The sequence below is a fragment of the Rattus norvegicus genome, chromosome 2, assembly GCF_021556685.1.
Source record: "Rattus norvegicus strain SHRSP/BbbUtx chromosome 2, alternate assembly SHRSP_T2T, whole genome shotgun sequence".
Classification (NCBI taxonomy): domain Eukaryota; kingdom Metazoa; phylum Chordata; class Mammalia; order Rodentia; family Muridae; genus Rattus; species Rattus norvegicus.
In genome coordinates, this window is record NC_141535.1 from 63,932,120 (window position 1) to 63,955,578 (window position 23,459).

Here is a 23,459-nt window from a genome sequence, read left to right on the forward strand (position 1 = left end):
TACCTGTTGAGGCCCGTTTTTTGACCAATTATATGGTCAATTTTGGAGAAAGTACCATGAGGAGCTGAGAAGAAGGTTTATCCTTTTGCTTTAGGATAGAATGTTCTATAAATATCCGTTAAGTCCATTTGGCTCATGACTTCTCTTAGTCTGTCGACATCACTGTTTAATTTCTGTTTCCATGATCTGTCCATTGATGAGAGTGGGGTGTTGAAATCTCCCACTATTATTGTGTGAGGTGTAATGTGTGTTTTGAGCTTTAGTAAGGTTTCTTTTACGTATGTAGGTGCCCTTGTATTTGGGGCATAGATATTTAGGATTGAGAGTTCATCTTGGTGGATTTTTCCTTTGATGAATATGAAGTGTCCTTCCTTATCTTTTTTGATGACTTTTAGTTGGAAATTGATTTTATTTGATATTAGAATGGCTACTCCAGCTTGCTTCTTCTGACCATTTGCTTGGAAAGTTGTTTTCCAGCCTTTCACTCTGAGGTAGTGTCTGTCTTTGTCTCTGAGGTGTGTTTCCTGTAGGCAGCAGAATGCAGGGTCCTCGTTGCGTATCCAGTTTGTTAATCTATGTCTTTTTATTGGGGAGTTGAGGCCATTGATATTGAGAGATATTAAGGAATAGTGATTATTGCTTCCCGTTATATTCATATTTGGATGTGAGGTTATGTTTGTGTGCTTTCATTCTCTTTGTTTTGTTGCCAAGACAATTAGTTTCTTGCTTCTTCTAGGGTATAGCTTGCCTCCTTATGTTGGGCTTTACCACTTATTATCCTTTGTAGTGCTGGATTTGTAGAAAGATATTGTGTAAATTTGGTTTTGTCATGGAATATCTTGGTTTCTCCATCAATGTTAATTGAGAGTTTTGCTGGATACAGTAACCTGGGCTGGCATTTGTGTTCTCTTAGGGTCTGTATGACATCAGTCCAGGATCTTCTGGCCTTCATAGTTTCTGGCGAGAAGTCTGGTGTGATTCTGATAGGTCTCCCTTTATATGTTACTTGACCTTTTTCCCCTACTGCTTTTAATATTCTTTCTTTATTTTGTGCGTTTGGTGTTTTCACAATTATGTGACGGGAGGTGTTTCTTTTCTGGTCCAATCTATTTGGAGTTCTGTAGGCTTCTTGTATGTCTATGGGTATCTCTTTTTTTAGGTTAGGGAAGTTTTCTTCTATGATTTTGTTGAAGATATTTACTGGTCCTTTGAGCTGGGAGTCTTCACTCTCTTCTATACCTATTATCCTTAGGTTTGATCTTCTCATTGAGTCCTGGATTTCCTGTATGTTTTGGACCAGTAGCTTTTTCCGCTTTACATTATCTTTGACAGTTGAGTCAATGATTTCTATGGAATCTTCTGCTCCCGAGATTCTCTCTTCCATCTCTTGTATTCTGTTGGTGAAGCTTGTATCTACAGCTCCTTGTCTCTTCTTTTGGTTTTCTATATCCAGGGTTGTTTCCATGTGTTCTTTCTTGATTGCTTCTATTTCCATTTTTAATTCCTTCAACTGTTTGATTGTGTTTTCCTGGAATTCTTTCAGGGATTTTTGTGTCTCCTCTCTATGGGCTTCTACTTGTTTATTTATGTTTTCCTGGAATTCTTTCAGGGATTTTTGTGTCTCCTCTCTATGGGCTTCTACTTGTTTATTTATGTTTTCCTGGAATTCTTTCAGGGATTTTTGCGATTCTTTCAGGCATTTTTGCGATTCCTCTCTGTAGGCTTCTACTTGTTCTCTAAGGGAGTTCTTCACGTCTTTCTTGAAGTCCTCCAGCATCATGATCAAAAATGATTTTGAAACTAGATCTTGCTTTTCTGGTGTGTTTGGATATTCCATGTTTGTTTTGATGGGAGAATTGGGCTCCGATGGTGCCATGTAGTCTTGGTTTCTGTTGCTTGGGTTCCTGCGCTTGCCTCTCGCCATCAGATTATCTCTAGTGTTACTTTGTTCTGCTATTTCTGACAGTGGCTAGACTGTCCTATAAGCCTGTGTGTCAGGAGTGCTGTAGACCTGTTTTCCTCTCTTTCAGTCAGTTATGGGGACAGAGTGTTCTGCTTTCCGGCGTGTAGTTTTTCCTCTCTACAGGTCTTCAGCTGTTCCTGTGGGCCTGTGTCTTGAGTTCACCAGGCAGCTTTCTTGCAGCAGAAAAGTTGGTCTTACCTGTGGTCCCGGGGCTCAAGTTCGCTCGTGGGGTGCTGCCCACGGGCTCTCTGCAGCGGCTGCAACCAGGCAGACCTGTGCCGCCCCTTCCGGGAGCTTCAGTGCACCAGGGTTCCAGATGGTCTTTGGCTTTTTCCTCTGGCGTCTGAGATGTGTGTGCAGAGAGCAGTCTCTTCTGGTTTCCCAGGCTTGTCTGCCTCTCTGAAGGTTCAGCTCTCCCTCCCACGGGATTTGGGTGCAGAGAACTGTTTATCTGGTCTGTTTCCTTCAGGTTCCGGCGGTGTCTCAGGCACAGGGGTCCTGCCGCTCCTGGGCCCTCCCCCACAGGAGCCCAGAGGCCTTATACAGTTTCCTCTTGGGCCAGGGATGTGGGCAGGGGTGAGCAGTGTTGGTGGTCTCTTCCGCTCTGCAGCCTCAGGAGTGCCCACCTGACCAGGAGGTTAGGTCTCTCTCTCACAGGGTCTGGGGGCAGAGAGCTGCTGCGGGCCGGGATCTGCGGGTGTGGGACTTCCTACATCGCTGTATTTTAAGGCCGGAGTTTTCTCTGCCTGTCTTCCTTACTGTTCCTTACTGTAATTGTATTCCCAAGTAGAGGGATGATTTAAGATGCAGCTGTCTAGAAACAATTATTTTTTTTCTGTGAGAACTCTAAATATATTACTTACAAGATGTGGTTGGTGTCACTCATGTAGACATTTTCTATTCCTGCACAAGCACATTGCTCTCCATAGCTGGCACTTTGGGCGAAATATCGTCATCAATATCCTCCGTTCTAGCATGTGTTCTCTGGGAACGTCTCTTGAACTGTCTGCACAATGTAGCTTCTGAGGAGTCTCTGTGAGTACGTGTTTGCAGGCATGTGTATGTATGTGGGTGTGTTTATGCATGCGGAAGTCATAGGATAATCTTGAGTGTCATTTATTCACCTTTGTACTTGTGTAAGTGTGTGTGTGTGTGTGTGTGTGTGTGTGCATGTGAGTGTAAGCATGCATGTTCTCAGAGGATGGAGACTAGGGTCTTGCTCCTTCACTCTCCACCTTGTCTTATTCCCTTGAGACACATCTCTCAGTGAACCTGGCTCTAGCTGGCTGGGCAGAGCCCCAGAGATCCTCTAGTCTCTGACCTCTTCCAATCCTGGGGTTCCAGGCACATGGCTGTGCCTGGCTTTCACGTGGGTGCTGGCATCTGAATGGAGGTCCTTATGCCTGTGCAGCGAGGGCTCTTACCCGCTCGCTGAGCCATCTCTCCGGCCCAGTCTTATTTTTCTTCTGAGATAGTCTCTCATGAAACTGGCTGGCCAGTAAACCCTAAGGACCTGCTTCCAGAGCCGCGATTACAAGCACGTATCACCAAGCTTTGCTTATTTTTCTTTCTTTTTCTTTTTTGTTATAGGCTCTAGGGGATCAATTTTCAGGCCCTCATGCTTGTAAGGCAAGCACGTTACTGACTAAGCTGTCTTCCAACATGCTTCTTAGGAATTTTAAAGAACACTCGGACTTTTTTTGGTTTTGTTTTGAACTTTCTTCTACTAAGGCTCTAAATATTGTCTGATTTTTTGTTGGTCAGTCTTAAAGAAAGACTTTAATGATGCAACATCACTGGTTGTACATTCTTTTTATTTGTTTTGTATATTCACGTCTGACTCTGCTGTTCTTCTAGTTCTCTCAGAGGGAGCTCGAGTTTTCTCCTACGGTACCATAACATATGTGGACTGCTTTGATGTGAAATACACGGGGGCAGTTTCCATAGAAGGACTTTCCTAAAAGTGTGTGTGTGTGTGTGTGTGTGTGTGTGTGTGTGTGTGTTGTAGCATGTATGTGGAGGTCAGAGGGCATCCTCATCTGACTGTGTGTGAAGCAGAGTTTCTTGTTTGTTACTGAGTGACCTGAGGGTCCTGTCTCTGCCCTTCATAGCTGCAGGAATCCTGCCGTTAGAGACATACACTCCTTACATAGCAAGTGTTCTAGCCCTGCTTGGTCACCTCAGTCCCTCTCTACACCTTTCTTTGATTAATATTATTTCATTAAAATTGGAAAAGTTGGGAGTCAGTTTTTCTTTTAACAAACATTTAAAATTTGAATCACAATGCATCAAAAGAACCCTTATATTTAAGAGAAGCACTAAGCCTATGGGAGGCATTCTCGAGAGAACGTGGTGGATCTTTATCTTTTGGGGACATCATGGTTTAATTCAACCAATATTTGGCTTTCTCCAATACACAGATCTGTGCTACACACCACTGGGAACCGAAAAATTAATAAGCCGTTCAGTCTGAGGTTTTGCAGAGTTTATAAAGATATAAGTTTCAAAAGAATAAATTCAATATCGGAGATAAAATTGAGAGAACAGCCCTGTGACTGAGCAGGGAACGCTGCTCCATAAACTTAGGGTCAAAGTTCATCTTACACAAGGCGTCAATTATTTTGCTCTTAAGAAGTGAAGCATTCAGATAATTAAAAGATTAAATCAACATCAAGTTTTCACAATAAAACCCTGACTCAGTAATAAGTAGATTATAATATATAAAAACTCAATCTACATTATGATGCCTCAAGTGTGGGAATCATTTTTACTAGGAGTTGGATGTCTTAAACATTTATACTAACAAGAAGGAAGGCCTGGACGTGTCTTAACATTTCATGACAACTGAAATAGTGGAAACTCAGAATGACAATGTAAACTGATGGTTTTTGAATCAAACTATAAGTACTCTTAAGGGTCAGGCTCTAGAGCGTTGGTAGCACTGTGAACTCCATGCTAAGGTCGCACTCTACTGTGGTGCTTTGGGGTCACTCCCTGTCCTGTCAGCAAGACCTCATCCAGCCTTTGAAGGTAAGCTCGGTAAACTCGTCATTTCCCTCAGCAACACTTAGGTGGAATCACATTGCGGCTTGTCGTTGGTGCCCTCTAAGGTCAGCATAGATGTATATTTAAGTCTCCTCTGGGAAAGCATTTCCCAAAACTTCATGCCGACTTATGGGTTTAGGATGCTGGCATTGCTGTTGTCAAGTTGCACGTGCCTTGCCTTGCTGCTCTATCTGCTTCCAGCTTCTCGCCCACGGTATTTGACCTCCCAGGACAACCCTGGGCGCCACCACCTTTGTTTCTCTTTGCTCTCATTTAGCCTGTTTCTGGACAGCAGGCTTAGTGATCTCCCCTAAGCTTTTATTAGCAGGATGTGCCCAGTCCTTCCCAAGTCTTTCTGTGTCGAATTTATTTAATCCTTACCTCAATTATTTTGTTAGTCCTATCATTTAACACTTGAGAGAATAAGGGACCAGAAAGAGGTTAAATACCACAGTGTGCATTGTACACACAATCAGGGAGGCAGCTGGGCTCAACTGCAGCGAGACGCGGCATTCACACACACTGCTGAATGGCTGAAATGGAATGACGTTGGATGAGCTGAAACAGTTCTCACCTTAAACTTATTTTTAAAAAGCTGCAGCAGAGTTATCTTTTTCAACTGCTTCCTTACCTCTCATCAGCATTTCTTTTGGTCAGCATTAAATCCTGCATCTAAAGTGGCTTTTTTTTTTTTTGCCACAGTCCCAATAATGCTTTCAAGTTTTTTGAAAGACACAAACTCATCCATAATACTTATTGATACACTTCACACATACACGTGGTTTAATCTTCTTAAATGGTCTCTCTACATATATTTTCAGTCTCACACTCACACTCTCTGATTGAAAGAACCTGTATATTTCCTGAAAAGGGCTTTGTTATGTGGCTTTTTCTTCCTTATTCCAGGATGTGATTTCCAATTTGATTTTCTACACCTGCTTTTGAAAAAACCTGTTACTTTTCCTTACTTATCAATAATGGTACTTAAGGGACTGGAGAGATAGCCCAGCAGGTAAGGCTACTGGCTGCTTTTGCAGAGGACCTGGGTTCAATTCCCACCACCCACATGGAGGCTCACAACCATCTGTAACTTCAACTTAAGAAAAAAAAAATCCGATGCCCCCTTTTGGCCATCAGCGGTACTGCATACAAGTGTTGTCCCGACATACATGCTGACAAAACACCCATACGCAAAATGAAATAAAAATAATTAAACAAAATAGTGACAACTAAAGAAAAAACCCTCTTCTTCTCTTTTGATGGCATTGGCATTCCATTTTAAACCTCTTCTTTGGTTCTTGATGAAGTTTTTAAGTAACTCCGAAACCTTTACTATGCTCAAGCGATTATACTACTCTTCACTTTGGTTTGTCACAACATGAAATCTAAAGGAAGATGAAGTTTGCTACCAGCAATATACACTTAAACAAAAGTCATCCTCTTTAAAGTTATGGTGGCACATGAAATGTAAGCATAGCTTCTCTCGCCTAAGCCTGTTTTTTGTTGTTGTTGTTTTGTTTTGTTTTTTGTTTTTGTTTTTTGTTTTTTTTTTGCAAAGGGCAATTAGAATCTACTTTTCACTAGAGAATTGAAGGCTCTCTCAATTTACACTTCTGACTGGAGTGCACACACCACTGGCTCTTCATATCAGGGGAAATGAAGAAAACCAGTGTTACCACAACAGTTGTTTAAGAGTATACTGACAACTGATTACACTAGGAATTCATTATTCAATTTTTGAAATGAAACTCAAAATCATAATTAGGAATTCTGATTTGAAAAGAAACGTAAGCCAAGCTGTTGGCGTTCTGCATACTAATATTCCCATCTAATGTGGAGGGCCCACAGTGTGGCAGAAAATGAACCGATGCAAGCCACAAATTTTCATGTTGTAATAACAATCCCACATTAAGGCGATGAATAAAGAAATGCTTGTCAGTGTTTACAAATAGAGAGCAGAGGGTTTGCATTATGAGCCCCGCCAGGGGGGGATGTTGGGGGTGGGGCAGGGGCGTCTGTGGCCTCCACTGACCTCCAGCTGCTTAGCTTACGGACCACAAAGGTAAAATAGCTACCACAGAAGGATCTGAGCTCTTTTTTTTTTTTTTTTTTTTTGGTTCTTTTTTTTCGGAGCTGGGGACCGAACCCAGGGCCTTGCGCTTCCTAGGTAAGCGCTCTACCACTGAGCTAAATCCCCAGCCCCTAGGATCTGAGCTCTTAACTCTCCTCTATTCTCCTTGATCCCCTCATTCTGAACAGCAGATTGGATTCATACAGGAAGCTCTAGGATTCCGCATCATGGTCGGAAAGGAAGGTGGAGGAGTGAGGGCCGTGTCTCCGTTTGCTTTCTATGCGTTGCTCGGCTCGTTCTGCAGCCTGCACGGCTGAACAGCCGCTTTGGGGTTCACGGTCAAGGTCACATATTGAAACTTTTCTGCTCTCTACTTGGGCTGCCAAGCACAGAGGAGATTTTAAAAGTCAGAGGACTGCTGCCGCGCAGGGGAGCTTCTCAGAGTCAAATAGCAGATGGAAGCTTTTAAAAAAATTTTATTACTAATGTGAAATCAGTTGCTAGACGGTGGAAACAATGACTGACAATATTGGCAGCTGGGACGCGACCCCATGAAAGTTCCTGAAGAGTAATCAATGAGAGAGTGTGTGCAGCCACTCTATCTTAAATACACCGAGTCGAGATATAAAAATGTTAAATGGCTGAGCATTAAATTTAAATGATGGAGAAGAAAGATGTGCCCAAGGCACTTGCCCTGAGTCAGAGTGGGAAGATTGTCACAGGTTACTGAACCAGAACAGAAGTTTAGAGGTTATCAAGGGAAAGAAAAGACCTTGAAAAAAAATCACGGTGACCAGAAAGATCACTAATTGTGTCTAACTGTAAATGCTCACATGCTGTAACCGTTTTAAATATCACTGGTGTGTTCCAGAAACGACCATCAAGAAAGATGGATGTGAGCTTTTATTTGCATAGCACTTCAAAAAGTAGTCTTTACTACATCCCTTTCTCTCCGTACTTGGATTTTATACAGTTAGTTCTCAGGGCGCTAAGAAACGACTATGCCAAGGCTTGTTCTTTCTTCTCCTCCTCCTTCTTCTTCCTCTTCCTCCTCCTCCTTCTCTTCCTCTTCCTCCTCCTCCTCCTCCTTCTCCTTCTCTTCGTCCTCCTCCTTATTCGTGGCTATTTTTACTCTTTTTATTTAGACTTCAAAATAGGTCTTCAGAATGGTGAGCATTCAGGAAGGGAGGGATAATGTAATACTCTGGTGGTCCAGCAGTGGATTCTGACCGCTAGGGTCCTGGCAGTGTGAGACCCTGAGCTGAACGTTTGACTTCCTTGAGCCTTGGCTGACTTGTAAACAACAACAACAACAACGTCAACGACGACGATGAGTAATACATCAGTGTTATTGTATACACCAGTCTTAGTCTGCCTTCAGATGCTGTAACAGAATGCCTAAAACTGGGAAGCTTATAAAGAAGAGAAGTTTATTTGTCTTATATTTCTGGGGGATGGGGAAACCAAGGAAAGACAACTAGAGATTCTGTGTGGCTCTGATGAGGACCTTGTGATGCTTCAACTTGCAGCTTTGTGTGGAAGAGGAAGGCACATGGTGATAGCCATCTAATCAGAACCTGTTTGTGATTGCTAACTCACTTTCCCGTGAGCTACATCAATTCCCTTGTGAGGTTAGAGATGCCACAACCCAAGCCATACTTAGAGACTCCAGCAGCTCTCCATACCGTTCCATTGGTACACTTTGGCGTGAGTTCTGGTGGACACCGACCACTTCAGGGCCCAGTGAAGTAACACACTTGAAGTGCTGGGCAGAGAATCTGAGCCAAAGTGACCTTCTGAAAATGCCAGCTCTGGCTTCATTCTGATCTGACGCTGCTGCTATTTGAGGCAACATGTGGCTGGGCGATGCTGTGAATTACCCACTGAGTTAGTGCCAGGAGGTTTCCTCTTTGGCTTATGCTCTCTCTGAAAGCGGCATCAACACAGGAATGACAGATATGGGCATCCTAAACTATCGGTAAAGTATTGCTTGGTGTTGACTAAACACGGACCATATAATTATAGGAGTAAATAATTGCTCATCCTTAATTTTAAAGGTGTATATGGCTGAGGGCGTTTATTTTTATGAGTTGTTAAAGCAGTGCTGTCTAATTACCAGGAGAAGAATGGCTTCTAGAATTGGGTAGACATTAATTTTAAAGACTCAAGAGACAGCTCCATCAGGACCATTAAGGCCTCAAATAGAACCTAAAATTTCATGATACTGAAATACTCAGCTGATCATCCCCTCCCTCCACCAAGAAAACTGTCATGAATTTCCCAAAAGGTAACAGAAAATACTTCTAAAGTACAGCACACTAAATCCCATAGAGTAGCCCTCCCGGCACGACACTGAAAGGAACTGTACTTCAGATACGTCTGGCAGTCCATCTCTTGTGTGGAGGGAGGGGGTTAAAGAATAGCCCAGAAGATCCAGTGGATGAGATTTGTCACGTGTGGTGTAAAATGATGTAAGAGGCTCTTGTAGGAAGGTGGGCCAAATTCTGAGATGAAAACGAAACGAAACAAAACTAAGCTAAGCTAAACACCCCACAACCTTCATCTTTGACTACGGGGTGCCTCCATTTTTAAAATCTGACCTCTCTCTGTGGCTCTGTAGTCCCTTCTGGTATGAAACAGTCAAAAATGGATACCAGCTACGGACAGGGAAATGCTATATTCTGTGAAGCTGGTCGAGTGGGTGTGGGGGTGTCTGGGAAGGAAGATAGAAACACTTTCTTTCCCATTTCCTATTAATTTTAATAAGCCAGATATCATACAAAGGAATGTTAGATAAAGGCGATCACTCTCCATCCACTAACAGAAAACATGCGCTTCGTGTTTTCTGGGTCACAAGTGCCACTCTTGCTCTCTCGGTTGTCGGATCTCTGAAGTTTGGACTCTTGGATTTGTGACTTCTGCCCTTTTCGTGTCTGGAGGCAATTATCTTAGAGGGCTGGGTGATTCTCCCTCTGCACTGACTACCAGCACTCGCTCTGCCTTGAAGATGGGGTCCAGACACCATCACTGTCTCTGGGGTGGGGTCGGGTGATCTGTAGAACTTTAAAACCTGGCTGCCCCCCACTTCCTTACTTTTCCATAATCCTTTATGGATGTCACTTTATCACTGATGGTTTTGCTATCATGACTGACAGTTGTATCCTCTAGGGCTGGGGTTCTGGAAATTGACAACACTGTCAGAATCATTAGTACTTAATTAAAAACCAACTAAATCCGGATCTCCAGAGAGGTGAGACCCAGGCAAGGTGTCTTTAAACATAGCAGTCCTCGATTTTTAATCTGCAAACTGCTCACCTGTGGATCCCTTTGAACGGGAGATTCAGATTCAGTAAGGAGGAGTAGAGAAGTGGTTCTCAAGCTGTGGGCCGCCACCTTTTGGGGGTCAAATGACCCTTTTGCAGGGGTTGTAGCATTAGGAAGGTTGAGAACCAAGAGTGTGCCTTCCCAGCAAGGTTACTTTGCTGAGACACCTCAAAATTGTCTCCTCCAATCAACAGTCTTACTTGTACCCCTATCTATGTTTCTATCTGACGCTCACACTGTTGTAGCACCTAGGACCACTCCTTCCCACCATGCTAGCTCTATCTGCTACTGTGATTTTAGGCTTTCTCATAAGTGCATCCCAGCTCTGCCTCCTTCCTGTGTCTATGTTAATCTCTTCCGGGACACAGCACAGTGGAAGAGCTTAACGGATGCGAGGACAAGAACAAAGGGGCCACTGCTGCCCAGTCATGTCCCAGTTCCGATCATATGGCTCCCTTCATGGCTGCCCCAGCCCTGCTCTCTTTCCTTGCAGGCTCTTGTAACCTTGAGTGACTCCTGCCCCCTTCACCCTCCCCTTTCACCCTTACATTTTCCTTCCTCCCCCTACTCTCCCTTTGACTCGCTTTGAACAGACCAGCACAAATACAAGCAGAGGTCTTGTCTATCTGCTAAGTGTTTTCCTTAGACTTTAAGTACTGTTTGTTCATTCAATTCCACGACTTTGCTTTGTGAGCGCTTCTGTCCTTCCATGCATAGATTGTACCCCTCTCTTTAATCTTAGGTGAAACTGTGCTAGGCTCTGAGTAGTTACTATTTGGAGTACTGACCACACTACTAAAGGTTATCTTACAGTCTCTGTGTGGATCCACCAAGCTAACTATAGTCCGTGGCTCCCAGAGCTTGCACAGAGGTAGTCTGGGTGCTTCAGGCAACTTAGCAGGAGAGGTGGTAGAATGTCATGGCCTCACAGCAACACCTGACTTTTCTGCCCATCAATTTGCCATTGCTAGCTCAGGGCAGTTCACAGATTTTACAGAAGGTGGCGCTATGTTCCTTTTGATGATGTCATACTCAGTGCCTGGATTTCCCCTTCATGGCTGGGAAGCATCTAAGGTGTAGACTTCATGGTGGACAGGGCAGCTAGGGAATGGGGTCCAAACTGTTTGAAAACGTGTTCAAAGCCCTAGAAGAGATGGTGATTAGGATTGAGATAAAAATACCGGTTTTTGTTACTTTACATGTATTATCATTTCAAAGGGTTATTGAGCTCTCAGAAGAGAAATTATGGAGCTATTTTAGTCTAACTATTTACTACATGAGACCATTAGGTATTTCTTTCTGCCTAAGGCCAGCCTGAGAAACAGGCCTGTGACTCTAGAGAACTCTGGAACCTTTAGTCTAGTGTTTTCCTTCCAAGGTTTCCAGACACGGCTACCCTGAAGTCTCATTAGTTGTCTTTTCTTCCAAGCGAGTTGAAGTTAAAAGTTTCACATGTGTCCTCACAGTGCAGGTCCGCTCCACTTCTCTCTCTCTCTCTCTTTTTTTTTAAAGGTGGACAAGACTGAACCTGGGGCCTTGACCAGTTAGGCAAGCACTCTACCCCTCGGTTCCCACCCAGCGTTTCCTTTTTCTTTTTCTTATTTTCTTCTGCTTTTAATTAGAATAATAATAGACGGTTGTCTGTTGGTATCATATTTCTGCAGAGATGGATTTGGGAAACAGCCATCTCGACAGTGTGAGAACGACGCTCATGTCCCCTAGAGTGGCACGGGCAGGGTGAGGACAACTTCAGTTCTCACTTTTGATCTTGTTTCTCCCGCTAATATTCCTCTTGCGTTATGCCTTCAAGGAGGAGGGCAACAGGAAAAAGCAGAGGACTGTGAGGGTGAAGAAGGGAACTACAGCGTTGCCAACAGACTACCCAGAGCCAATCAGTGTGGGTAAAGCCGTGGCTGTGGATCCACTCCGCTATTTATTGCCATATATTTTAGACTGAGATTTGCAGATGACCGTGTTTTGCTTCTGCAGGGTTCTAAGACTCAATATTCCACTTTACTTTGTCGCCCATAGAGTTGGTGGAGCATGTGCAATGAGTTTTTCAACAGGTTTACAGATTTCAAGTGGATTGGCCACTGGGTGCCTGTCTCACTGATGCTACCCTGTAACTCCAACAGGAGGATGAGGCTGCGCTTCCCACCTGGAGAAACGGAAGCCTGGAAGGTTCATTACCACATCAGGGTCGTGGAAACTGGTGGTTCAGTGAGCGGGTTTTGGACCTGTACATCCATAGTTTCCAACTTATCCCCACGGCTATTTCCCCTAGCAGAATCTTAAGTATTAAACTGATGGTTGTGCATTTAGGCCCACTGCTGCTGCTACTATCCTGGGTGTCAGAAATCTGTCTGTGGTATTATAGAAATAAAACAGTATCACAATTTGGAAAGAGAAAAGAAGCGGGGGAGGGGATTTCAATCATTTTGACAAAGAGCCTTTTAAAAAAGCTTAATCTTCTATGGTAATAATGCTATTTGCATTGTAAAAGTGCTTTAAAGATGAAAAGAAAAAAAAACCATTACTCCATTAACACTGTACCATCAAGTTGCACAGAGGAAGTGAAGAACAAGCAAGGGAAGCCTGTGTCCTGGGGGTCCCGCCAGGAGTGAGTTGCAAAGCAAGTTGGTTACAAGATCCTTGGGCATCAGTGTCACTGTCCCCAGGTCTCTGGATGTTTCCTCTTTTACTTTATTCCACATTAATAATTCACCTTCCTGGAACATTGCCTGACTATCTCAACCTAAGCCTCCTTCATTTATGGTGGTAAATACTTAAGGAGAATGTTTGCACAGAGTTACTCAGGGATATTTGATCACAGATTGAAATGTGAACATGTGCCTTTGGAATCTGCAAAATTTATGCTATTTGCCTGATATGCCGATGAAGGTATTTTAAAATCAATCATAGGAAAAGGCATTTTATCATCTATATTTCTTTTATGTTCATTCTGAGTTTAAGAGATGCGCGACAATTATTTTTCTTATCCACACCACTTAATGAAATGCAGAATCTTACACGCTATAAACTGGCACCCTTGGTTTGTCTTCTACATTATTGCCCAGGTCAGTTTTTTCTTCAGCAAGATAGCTGATGATACAATTAGGCGACATTCATCATGACAGGTGAAGGATGAACACCTCACTCTACTTTCCAGTCAATAAAATGGTCAGATGTTATCTAGAAATAGCACCTTCGTGTAACATGAATCTTTCATCAACCTCGCTACAGTTAAATCCTAAGACTTTAAAATGCTTGGTTCCTGCCAATTATCTGGGATAAGACTAACCCCACTACCACTCGCAGCAGTAACTACTACATTTAACCCCCGGGGCTGAGTTTTGCCCAGAAAAGGCGCTGTTTGCTCTGAGAGCCAAGGGTGCCGGAAGAAGCAAGGCTAAGAAATAGTTAATGTGACCCAAGCTCGGACTGTTTGCTTTCAAAATGAGAAAAGGACTTGCTCTCCTCACAGCACAATTGTTCTATTTCTATTTTTTAATAGACACCACTTTACAGACTAGCTGGACCCCATTTTTCCAGCTAAAGTAAAAAAAAAATTAAAGGATTTATGATAATCCTCCGTGGATAGTTGTGGGCGGTTCGTTTTCCACCGGAGCCTTCTCTCTCTTACACCGCAAACATTTCTCAGCTTCTTGCTACACTTTCATCCCGCGACTACTCAAGCGAGGAGAAAAAGAGTCTTACCAGATAAGCAACAATTCATACTGTACTGGGGAATAGTTCACACTCTCCCTGTCTATTTCTTAGCAGTAACTTCTTCAGGCTTTTAAGCCTAGACTGTCAAAACACCCAAAGGAGTCCTACCTTGCCGACGTACTGATAATCTGATCCCGTGTATTCCTCCAGGAGGAAGAACTGATTCCACATCCAACTCCTTTTTGAACGGCTCAGCTCATTCCTGCTGTTGGCAGAGAGCTCCAGGGCCCTCCTCTTTGCTGGGAAGCCACTAGTCCTTTTAGATAACGGGTTTGAGAAAGTTGGGTAGGGCTGGCCGACCCAAAAGAGCAGCAGGAAGTACCGGTAAGTTCTCATGCTGATGGCAAGGCTGGCAGTGGAGCGTCTGGGTAGTGAGTTCCCCTTTCCTTAATGCGTCTCTTTTCACCGCACCAGACCCAGGCTCATTCCTCCTTTCTTCCTTAATGTTCTCTGCTTGGCTTTCAGAGGGTATCTGGAAAGAATAATAACATACCAAGCACTTTAGAGATGCTTAAAATTCAGCGTTAGAGCAAATAGGCAGGAGCAAGAATGGAGAAAGTTGAATGGCAAAATAGCAACAAGAAACGTTGGCTATCAATTTTGAAACGAGGACAGCAGTCTTTTAGGTACACGGAAGGGGATGTGCGGGACAGGAGGCACATGCCCAGCAGGAACTGCTCTTTCTGTTTTCCCCCTTTGTATCTCTTGCAAATCCGACGTTAAGTAATAGCTTTGCCAGAGTTCAACGCGCCACGATGGATAATTTCACTACTCGTTTGCTTTGGAATATGTGGGCTGAGATCTGGTTAGAGGAAACGAGTTTGTGTTTCTGATTCCATTTGCATATTTATCTCCATGGACAAGTCCAAGGCAAAGAATACCGCAGACAATTTAAATGCAATCGCAAGTGGATCATTTTGAAATTTCACTGGAATATTCTGAGCACCTGGGATGTGCCAGGCATGAGGCGAGGCAGAACTTATTCTGCAGACTCTTGGCTGAGGAGATGTGCTATGATGGATCAGCTAGGTCAAATAAGGTTGGAAAACACCATACGCCTTCTCTTCATAATGCAGATTTGCAGAGGGAAGTTTTTGAAGTCATATATATATATATATAATATATATATATATAATATATATATAGCAGTGGTGGTAGTAGGCTTGTATTTAATCCAAACTTTGCAAACTTTATCACCCCCCACCCCATGAGAACTATTTACACAGAATTTATATTTTTTAAGAACCTTGCAATGTACTTCATGTTGGTCCCTTGCCATGCACTGTTTCAGTTCACTGAGAAACTGGCTCAGAATGTCACCCAAGATCCCTTGTCTGGGGATGGGTTGTCTCCTGAACTCTGACAGGGAGGAAAAATAGCAGAAAGCAGGCCGAGAGCAAAAGCATTGTGTCCTAGAGAGTAGCTAAGAGGTGAGCCCTTTCTACCCGAGGGGACTATCGTCTGTCTGCCCCGCGCCAGGAAAGTGCCTACTGTGGAAACAGGAAGTTGGAAGTTCAGCCAGGAGAAGCTCATCTGTTGAAAGAAAGCTCAGTTGGGAACTGCAGCCGAGGTTGTAAGTTCCTGATTTGATAACACTTCTAACCCTTTCTGTTGAAACTACCTGTCAGGTACTTTCTACATATCAATTTACTTCTGTTTGTGATATATTTAGTGAACCCACTCATCAGAAACCGAAGGGATAGATCATCTCCCAGATCATATGGAATAAACATGCAAGAGTTAAATAAACAGTATTTCAATTTCCCCAGGAAATCCTTGAATTGTATCTTTAGAATTCATGTGTGCTATCAACAATCAGATTGGTCAAATAGTTTCTGATTTTTATGAATGAATTAAGCAACCCCCAGTATCACAGCAGGAACTGCTGACTGTGTGATTTTCAGAAAAGTCAGCCATTAAACAATGTAATTATTTTTATGGCGAATATTAATTTTCAAGAAACCAATCTATTTTTTAAAAAAAATATCCCAGGGCCAGACTCTTGGTACACATGGCCTGTTTGATTCCATGGCTTACATAATTAAGGCCTCCCATGCCATATTACCTACCTACACTTTCCCTCGCCTCACATTCCAAGAACACTGGCATTATAGTCCAGTCCCACCACATCTGGCCTAAGTTTCCCAGAAAAAAAGAATACAGTGGATCTAATAAATGACATATTTATCATGCCACTTGAATATTTTCTTGAGTATTGCACCCATAAGCACAAGAGCTTTGGGATGAGAACACCATGTGAACTGGATGGGAATGTCTTCCTTAAACCACAGGGATAAGCACGCCTTAGGTGCTCTGTTCAGTATCTTTCCTTCTCTCAATCATAAGAGACGGATCTACTCGATCCTTACCATTCTATCACGCAAACGTACAGTCGACAAGGATCTTAACTTTTGTTTCCTTCAATCCCAGCAGTGAGTAATTATAGACATTTAACACGGTACTGAAAACATTCTCTAGGGTGGAAGTGAAATATTCCATCATATTTAGCACTTTCAAACCTTTATTCGATTCTTCTGCACCTTCCTGACAGCAGGCTGGGGAGGCGGGAAGCTCCACAGGTGACTGAGCTTGCACCGTTACTTATTAGTCAGGTTAGGAAAACGCCAGGCAACAGCACATGCGTAGGTCCTCGGGCCCAGCCCTGGTGTGGGATGATTCTTCCTTCTCTTGTGGGTTAGAGCAGTGAGGGGCCTGAGCGCGCCTGTGGAGAAAGCTCTCCAGCGACACTTACTCATTTTTAGAAATAGAGATTACACTGAGGTTGATTCAGTGAAAATGACATTTTCCCTAATTTCCCACATTCACCATTATTTGCAAAGACAAATCCTGCAGTGAAGAATTACACGTCTGCTGCTCTGCTCCGTGTGTGCCCCATGGTGCTGGCAGGAGAGAGGGATGCAGAGAATGGCGGTGTGGTGTCAGCTGCTGAAAAGCCTGACTCCTAAAGGCCATTTTAAAGAAAAATCGATCCCTGTGGGCGTTGTATGCAAACTCTACAAGCTGTTGCCACTTGAATATTAAATATTAGTTCTTTTTTAATACCACAGATACCAAAATGTCAAGTATTTCATTTTTTTCTTAGTTGGTAATGAGCTTTTAAAACGATGCAAATTTAAGCAGAGTTTCCACTGTTCACTGTAACATTAGTTTTGCTACAACCCAGTTCCTATATCAGTCTGACAGGCTGAGACCTAATGAAAAAAACCTCAGTCTGTAAAACAGAACGACATCGATCTGCTCATATTTGATGCTAATGTTTCAGAAGGGTGCATTTCTCTGTTATCTCTATGAATTTGGAAGAGCTACCTAATTCCATTTGACCTCGGATTTTTCTTTTGTTGGCAGAGTTATTTTAGAATCTATCTCAGAGAGGGGCAGTTTGAGGAGTAAATGAGTTTGCATTCCATGCACAGAACCTAAAGTAGTGCCTGACACTTAAAAGTGTCTGGCTAAATAAGTACTAGATATCAGTATTCTTGTTATTAGTATTTGAGGTGCAATCACAGATCCAAATATGGCACACTCGGAGGGTCTGAAGATGGTCAGGAATACACCTCTAACCAAGTCAAAGTTCTTTCAAGAATAGAAAGACTTTAGAATCAGGGTAGATTCATCTGCTAATTGGTCACCTTTTCGTGGCATTCAACTAAGCTCTGACAGTTACAGAGAAAGCAAACCCTTATCCCTGTGACCACTGCACACACCAAGGACAGGAACACAGACAAAAAAGCAAAGCACACTTAAAGAGCAAAGCACTCACAAAACCTGTGTGTTTTTCTTCCAGTCCATTTTACAATGCTGAGATTGAGAATAAATCTTTACTGTATTCAGGTGTAAAAAAAATATAACAATGCCTGCGTCAATTTAGTAGTTTTGGCTTTGTACAAATGGTCCTGGCAATTAGCACGCTGAGAGGATTCACACGTAGTGTTAGAGAAGAATTTCATGTAGCAAGAATGGATACTATTTATATTTTAGATTTTGCTTAATTCAACATAACAGAGTGGGGAAAAAAATCAACACACTCCAAGCATGTGTCTGTAAGGTTCAACAACAGTAACAACAGCAAACACTTCCCCAGGGTTCAAGGTGTTGGAGGTCAGGGACTGAGGAGGTGCTGAAAGTCATCAGAGATTTGAGGAATGTGGAAGGCTGGGCATTCCTGAGCACTGGAGCTGGGAGAGGTGCATGTGGCTCACACTGTGGGCTTCCCAAGTGGTAGGACAAAGAGCTGAGGCCATGCACACATACTGGGTTTAAAAATAGCAGGCATGGTGCCCAAGAGGCAGAAGACAGATAGAGGGAGAGGGAGAGGCCTCCCTTGTGTGTCCCCTCCTTTTATACCTATTGGCACCAAGAGCAAATCAGCTATGTGTATAACTGTTAGACTCACAAACAACTCTATACAAACTCAAATTGAACTAATTACAGTCTAATGGCAGTTTTGGAAGACTCTGACTCTCTTTCTTTTGGGAGCAAACTTGATTTTTCTTAAAGGCGATTATCGTAAGCTCTGGAAGATGGTTTGTAAAAGTGCTTAATCCAGACAAACAGTTTGAGTCTTATAGAAGCGTTCACTTTAGTGATATGCAAAAATCTAATTAAGGTGTTTATGTATAGAGGGGCAAGTCCCCCACCCCCAAAACTTGAGTAATGTGCATATGTGGAGACCGTGTTTGCATAGAAGATGGTATAAACTTTAATCTTCATAAGAATTCTTTGTCAAGTCCAGGTTTTACTCACACTTTGCCATTTAGAACGTTGGACACATCAGTTCAGGTTCTATCAATTTCCAACATGTAATGATTAATCCAGAAACGGAGTTGATGTCTCCCATTGATTAACAAAGCCTTTCCTTTAAACTGTCAAACTTTAATAATAGAAAAATGTTTCATTGGTTATGTGGAACAAGAAGAAGAATTACAAGGTCTTCAAGTTCCCTAGAGCACTTTGGAATCACCTTTCACTCACAAATCATTAATATGCTAATTAGAAAATGCCTCCATTGATTGGAATTGCTTCTCTGGTGACTTATGTTTGCTAACAGTTTGAATGACTCAACTGTATTATCTATTTTTGATGCTGATTCCATTACACTATTTGCAGACAAATAGTATTAGATATATTGAAAGATATAATTACACTAATGCTTTAAAGTTCAGCATACATTTGACCTAGTGTTCTTGATTAATTCTAATCATACAATGGTATTACATTCTACCTCATTTACAAACCCATTGTTTCATATGTGGGGTCTTTAGCTTGCTATTGAAAGCAATACAAACATTCCATAAAGCAATGTTGTTGTTGATATGCTTCAACTACTGACCATAGTAAAAGAGTTTAAAATTTATTATGAAATTATTTCTTTAGATAAAGGATGTTGAATATATATATCTATATAATAGCATACTATTTTACATGAGGCTACCCACAGAAAACATTACTGTAAGTGTCCTCTATGCTAAGTCATCTAACCCATAAGTATAGCTTGTATTAACCTTTAGTGTCTTTCCTTTTCCATTTTATAATGAATGAAGTAGAAGACAGCTAGTAGTTTATAACTACTTAGCTTTATTCCTGACCCCATTGCACTCTAACCATGAGTACGATGTTCTTTTTAAAAATTGTTAGGCAGTGTCATACATTAATATAATGAATTTTAGTTGTTTTTTTCCCTCATTCTTGGCCCATCCCTCTGCCTCTCCCATTGAAACCCATCTCCTTTTAAAGTTCTTTCTGTGTGATACACTCAGTTGCATTGAGAGTTTCTTGCTTGGATATGGGTGGAAGGTTATTTATCAGAGCAAGGGCAACTATTAGTGGTCAACACCACTGAATAAGAGATAAGGCCTCCTCTAACAGCCCTTAACTGTCAATAGTCCTACAGGTTGGGGAGGGACCTCATGGGCCCTCTGCTGTTCACAATGAGGTGGGGACAGGGCCAGGCTTGTGTGGGTCTTGTATACCACAGCTGCAGGAGCTGCAGGAGCATAGCTGCTTTGCCACACCTAGAAGACTCCATATTGCTCAACACTTCATATGCTAGCTCATATATTCCTCCTGCTTCCTCTGATCATGTTCTCTAGGCCTACTCTGAGGGTAATGGGGATGTCATTTAGTGAATTAAAATCTAGCCAGTTAAAGAAGCAGAAAATATGCGGGAATGAAGTAAACTGATGCTAAGGAGACACATTAAAAAAAGAGTTAATAGCCAATTAAGTCTGTTGAGATTATTTTTTAATCACTGAACAAACTTTGGTGAGTAGGTTGCTATGGGATGTGGCTAAAAACGCATCTGTTGGACATGGGGGATCTTCTGGAAATGGTGACAGGAGGGTAGCACCATCACAAAATATTTGGTAGGGATTTCACTTGAAGTCTTCATTTCTAAACCCCCATTCCATTTTTCTGTAAATGTCAAAGTCACTGTTGAGTAAAATTGGTTCCGTTTCATGTGTGTAATGAACTCCAGTGAAATGTGTCAAGCCGCTCTGGCACCTCTCACCATGTAGCACTTCTCCTGTGCCAATGAATCATCATGGCAGCAGCCATCAAATGATGCTCGATTTTTTTTCGTAAATGTTTATATTTGTGAATAACACGCCAAGCTGTTTGCAAACGAATGCTTTTCCAGATGAAGCCATTTCAGCAATATTCCTCTCATTCTAAAATCATATCCCACACATTAGGTTAATGAAGATAAAAATCAAATGCTGTACAGCACATAAAACGGGGTTTTATGTGGAGTTGGGGCTGAAGTAGGATTTGGTTTGAGATTCACAAACACATGTGAATTAAAGACCACTTCTTGTTCCGCATCATGTAGGCATCTGCCTACATGATGTTACTGTCAGAGACATCATTGCAATGTGGGTAAAACCAGACTCTGCATGCCATATATCTGGGTTGAAACCCCTGTCTGCCCAACAATAGTTGGACAAATAGGGGACCCCAGTTTTCTTTGTTCTAGTAGCTATCTCTCAGATGCCTGTGGAGATGAAATTAAACAATTGAATATGTGTGGTTTGGCTTTTATGCTCATATGCCTACCATGACTTCGAAGTCAGAGAGAATGACTTAGCAGAGAGTACATGTATGCCATCTTTGGGACATATACTGCTTCAAGTATTTCTATTTTGTCCTTTAAAAATGAAACATCAATGGTATCATAGTTATAAACACAGACCATAAGCTAACTCATAGGACAAGATATGCCCACTGATGTAATAGGGCATGAGTATTATGGGTGTCACCAACTGTTCTCAGATTGGATTTGAGACCTGCTCAATAGGAGAGAATATAAACCTAGTACTGTACACCCAGTTAAAAACCTCTAACTAGAGAGGTCGTAATTCCTAGGGTTGAATTCATTACTGTTGTTTAGCAACATTGAGATTGTACTGAATTGCAATCAAAAGACTGTTTATACCCATAGTCAAATCTACTCTCATCCCTAACGAGAGAAGCATCTCTTTGCAGTGAACAGTGGTGAATGTAGATGCTCATGGCTGCTCAAGATGTTTAGAATAAATAATAGATGAGTGCTCAGCCCTAAGCAGGACATTTATCTCTCCCTGTCTATGGGTCAGGTGATACCATGGTAGAGAAAACAGAACACATGCGTGAGCCTGAAGGAAGTTGGACTGTGAAATGCCATCTTTACGACATTACCAAGCTCTTGAAAAAAGGATCTCACAGCAGCTAAAATTGTTTGCTCTGGGCCTGCAGAGATTAGGTCTGTGAACAGCCAATCATGGATTGATGTGGGCCTCTAATGAACTATCCACAAATGATGGATTATGGAATAGCCATTGCCTTAATTTATATACTTAAAGGTAGCCCACCAGACTCCAGTGGATGATTGCAAACCTGTGGGCACCCATCTGGTCCTGGCTAACATCAGTGGGGACAATGAAACAAAATGAAAAGGCATGAGGAGAGGACCTGGGGAGAGGAGGGAGATGGTAGGGATAGGTGGATGGGAGAGGAGAGTAAACAGAATATACTATATGTGTGGGAAATTGTCAAATAGATTTAATCAGTTTAAGAAATAAAGGAAAGTTTTAAATCATGTTAACCTTCAAAAATGAACAGATCCCCATTTCTGGACTAAATGTGAACCTCAGCGCTTCTCACTTTTATTTATGTTGTTGTAGATCTGCCCTGTACAGCACTTCCTGCCTTGCCACACTCTGCCCTGTTCCTTATTGTATCCCCTTGTGACAGCTTACACCCAACTGTCACTTGTCACCTTCTTTTCATGGATCCACTTGCAACATTCCCTCATGTATCTTGCCTGGCTCTTAGGGGCCTTCAGGCATGTGAGCCCTGTCTTTCTCTACAAAGATTTACTCATGCAAAGAGAGAGAAAGGGAAAAGTATTTTAATTAGATGTTCATGGTGTGAATTTTAAACGTTTCTGTAGCAGACCATATGCGTAGGCTACAGAAATGTATGAAAGACTTGGTTTCATATTATTCTGTTTATATGTTTGGTTTCTCCAGCAGTGACATTATTTTATATATTTTTGGACATGTTGCCACTTAAGACCATGCAGCTTAAATATAACTGGGAGATGTCAAAACTCACTAATCAGTTAGCATAAATAGCCTCCAGATTTCAATGAGTTTGTACCTTTTTTCAGTACTTAATGAAAGGGCTACTTGGGAGAATCTGCTGTAGCTATGGGCAGGCAGAGGACAGGGTATTTTTGTCTGTATGAGAAATTTAAAACAGGTCTACCCTTATTAAGTTACAAAGAGGGTCACATGACTGGGCATGGTGCATTCAAGGCTTAAACTTGCACAAAGCATAATAGGAGTGCAGTTGTTATTTATTTTTGGTGATGTAATTCATCACTTCTTATGTCAAATCTTTTACTGATTATTTTATTTTTTATCAGAGTCATCTAGCTTATCCACACTATTCTGGCTATCAATTAGTATATCTTGCTTCTGGACCATGTCAAGTACATCATGATCATCCTGTGAATAGCTAGTAGGAGTAGAAGCTCAGAGAGGTAGAGCAGCTTGTTAAGATCATTCGGTGAGCACATAATGAGCTACACCCTAAGAGAGCCATCAGGTGAGGGTGGCCTTACCTTGACCCCTCATGAGGGAGTCACGGGCCAGGCTTAAAATAGCTGTGACCTTAGAGTTGATTCTTCATGACTCACCTCAAAACTAGCACCATCTTGGGTCTCCAAGGGGCAAAAATAATCATCGTAAAGAGTATTAGCTAAATAAGAACAGCAAACAAATATTTGGTCTGCACCAGGTAGTAGAATAAATTTAAGTTCTGTAG

At 42.2% G+C, this 23,459-nt stretch overlaps 1 protein-coding gene across 1 annotated transcript in view; it reads right to left on the minus strand.

Moving 5' to 3' along the window:
• Cdh6 (cadherin 6) overlaps window positions 1–23,459 on the minus strand; it is a 146,200-nt gene that overhangs the window by 51,115 nt on the left and 71,626 nt on the right. The window contains 1 exon segment of the mRNA NM_012927.2: window positions 14,241–14,604. Coding sequence (NP_037059.2) covers window positions 14,241–14,468 — 228 coding nt within the window. The 5' untranslated portion in view covers window positions 14,469–14,604.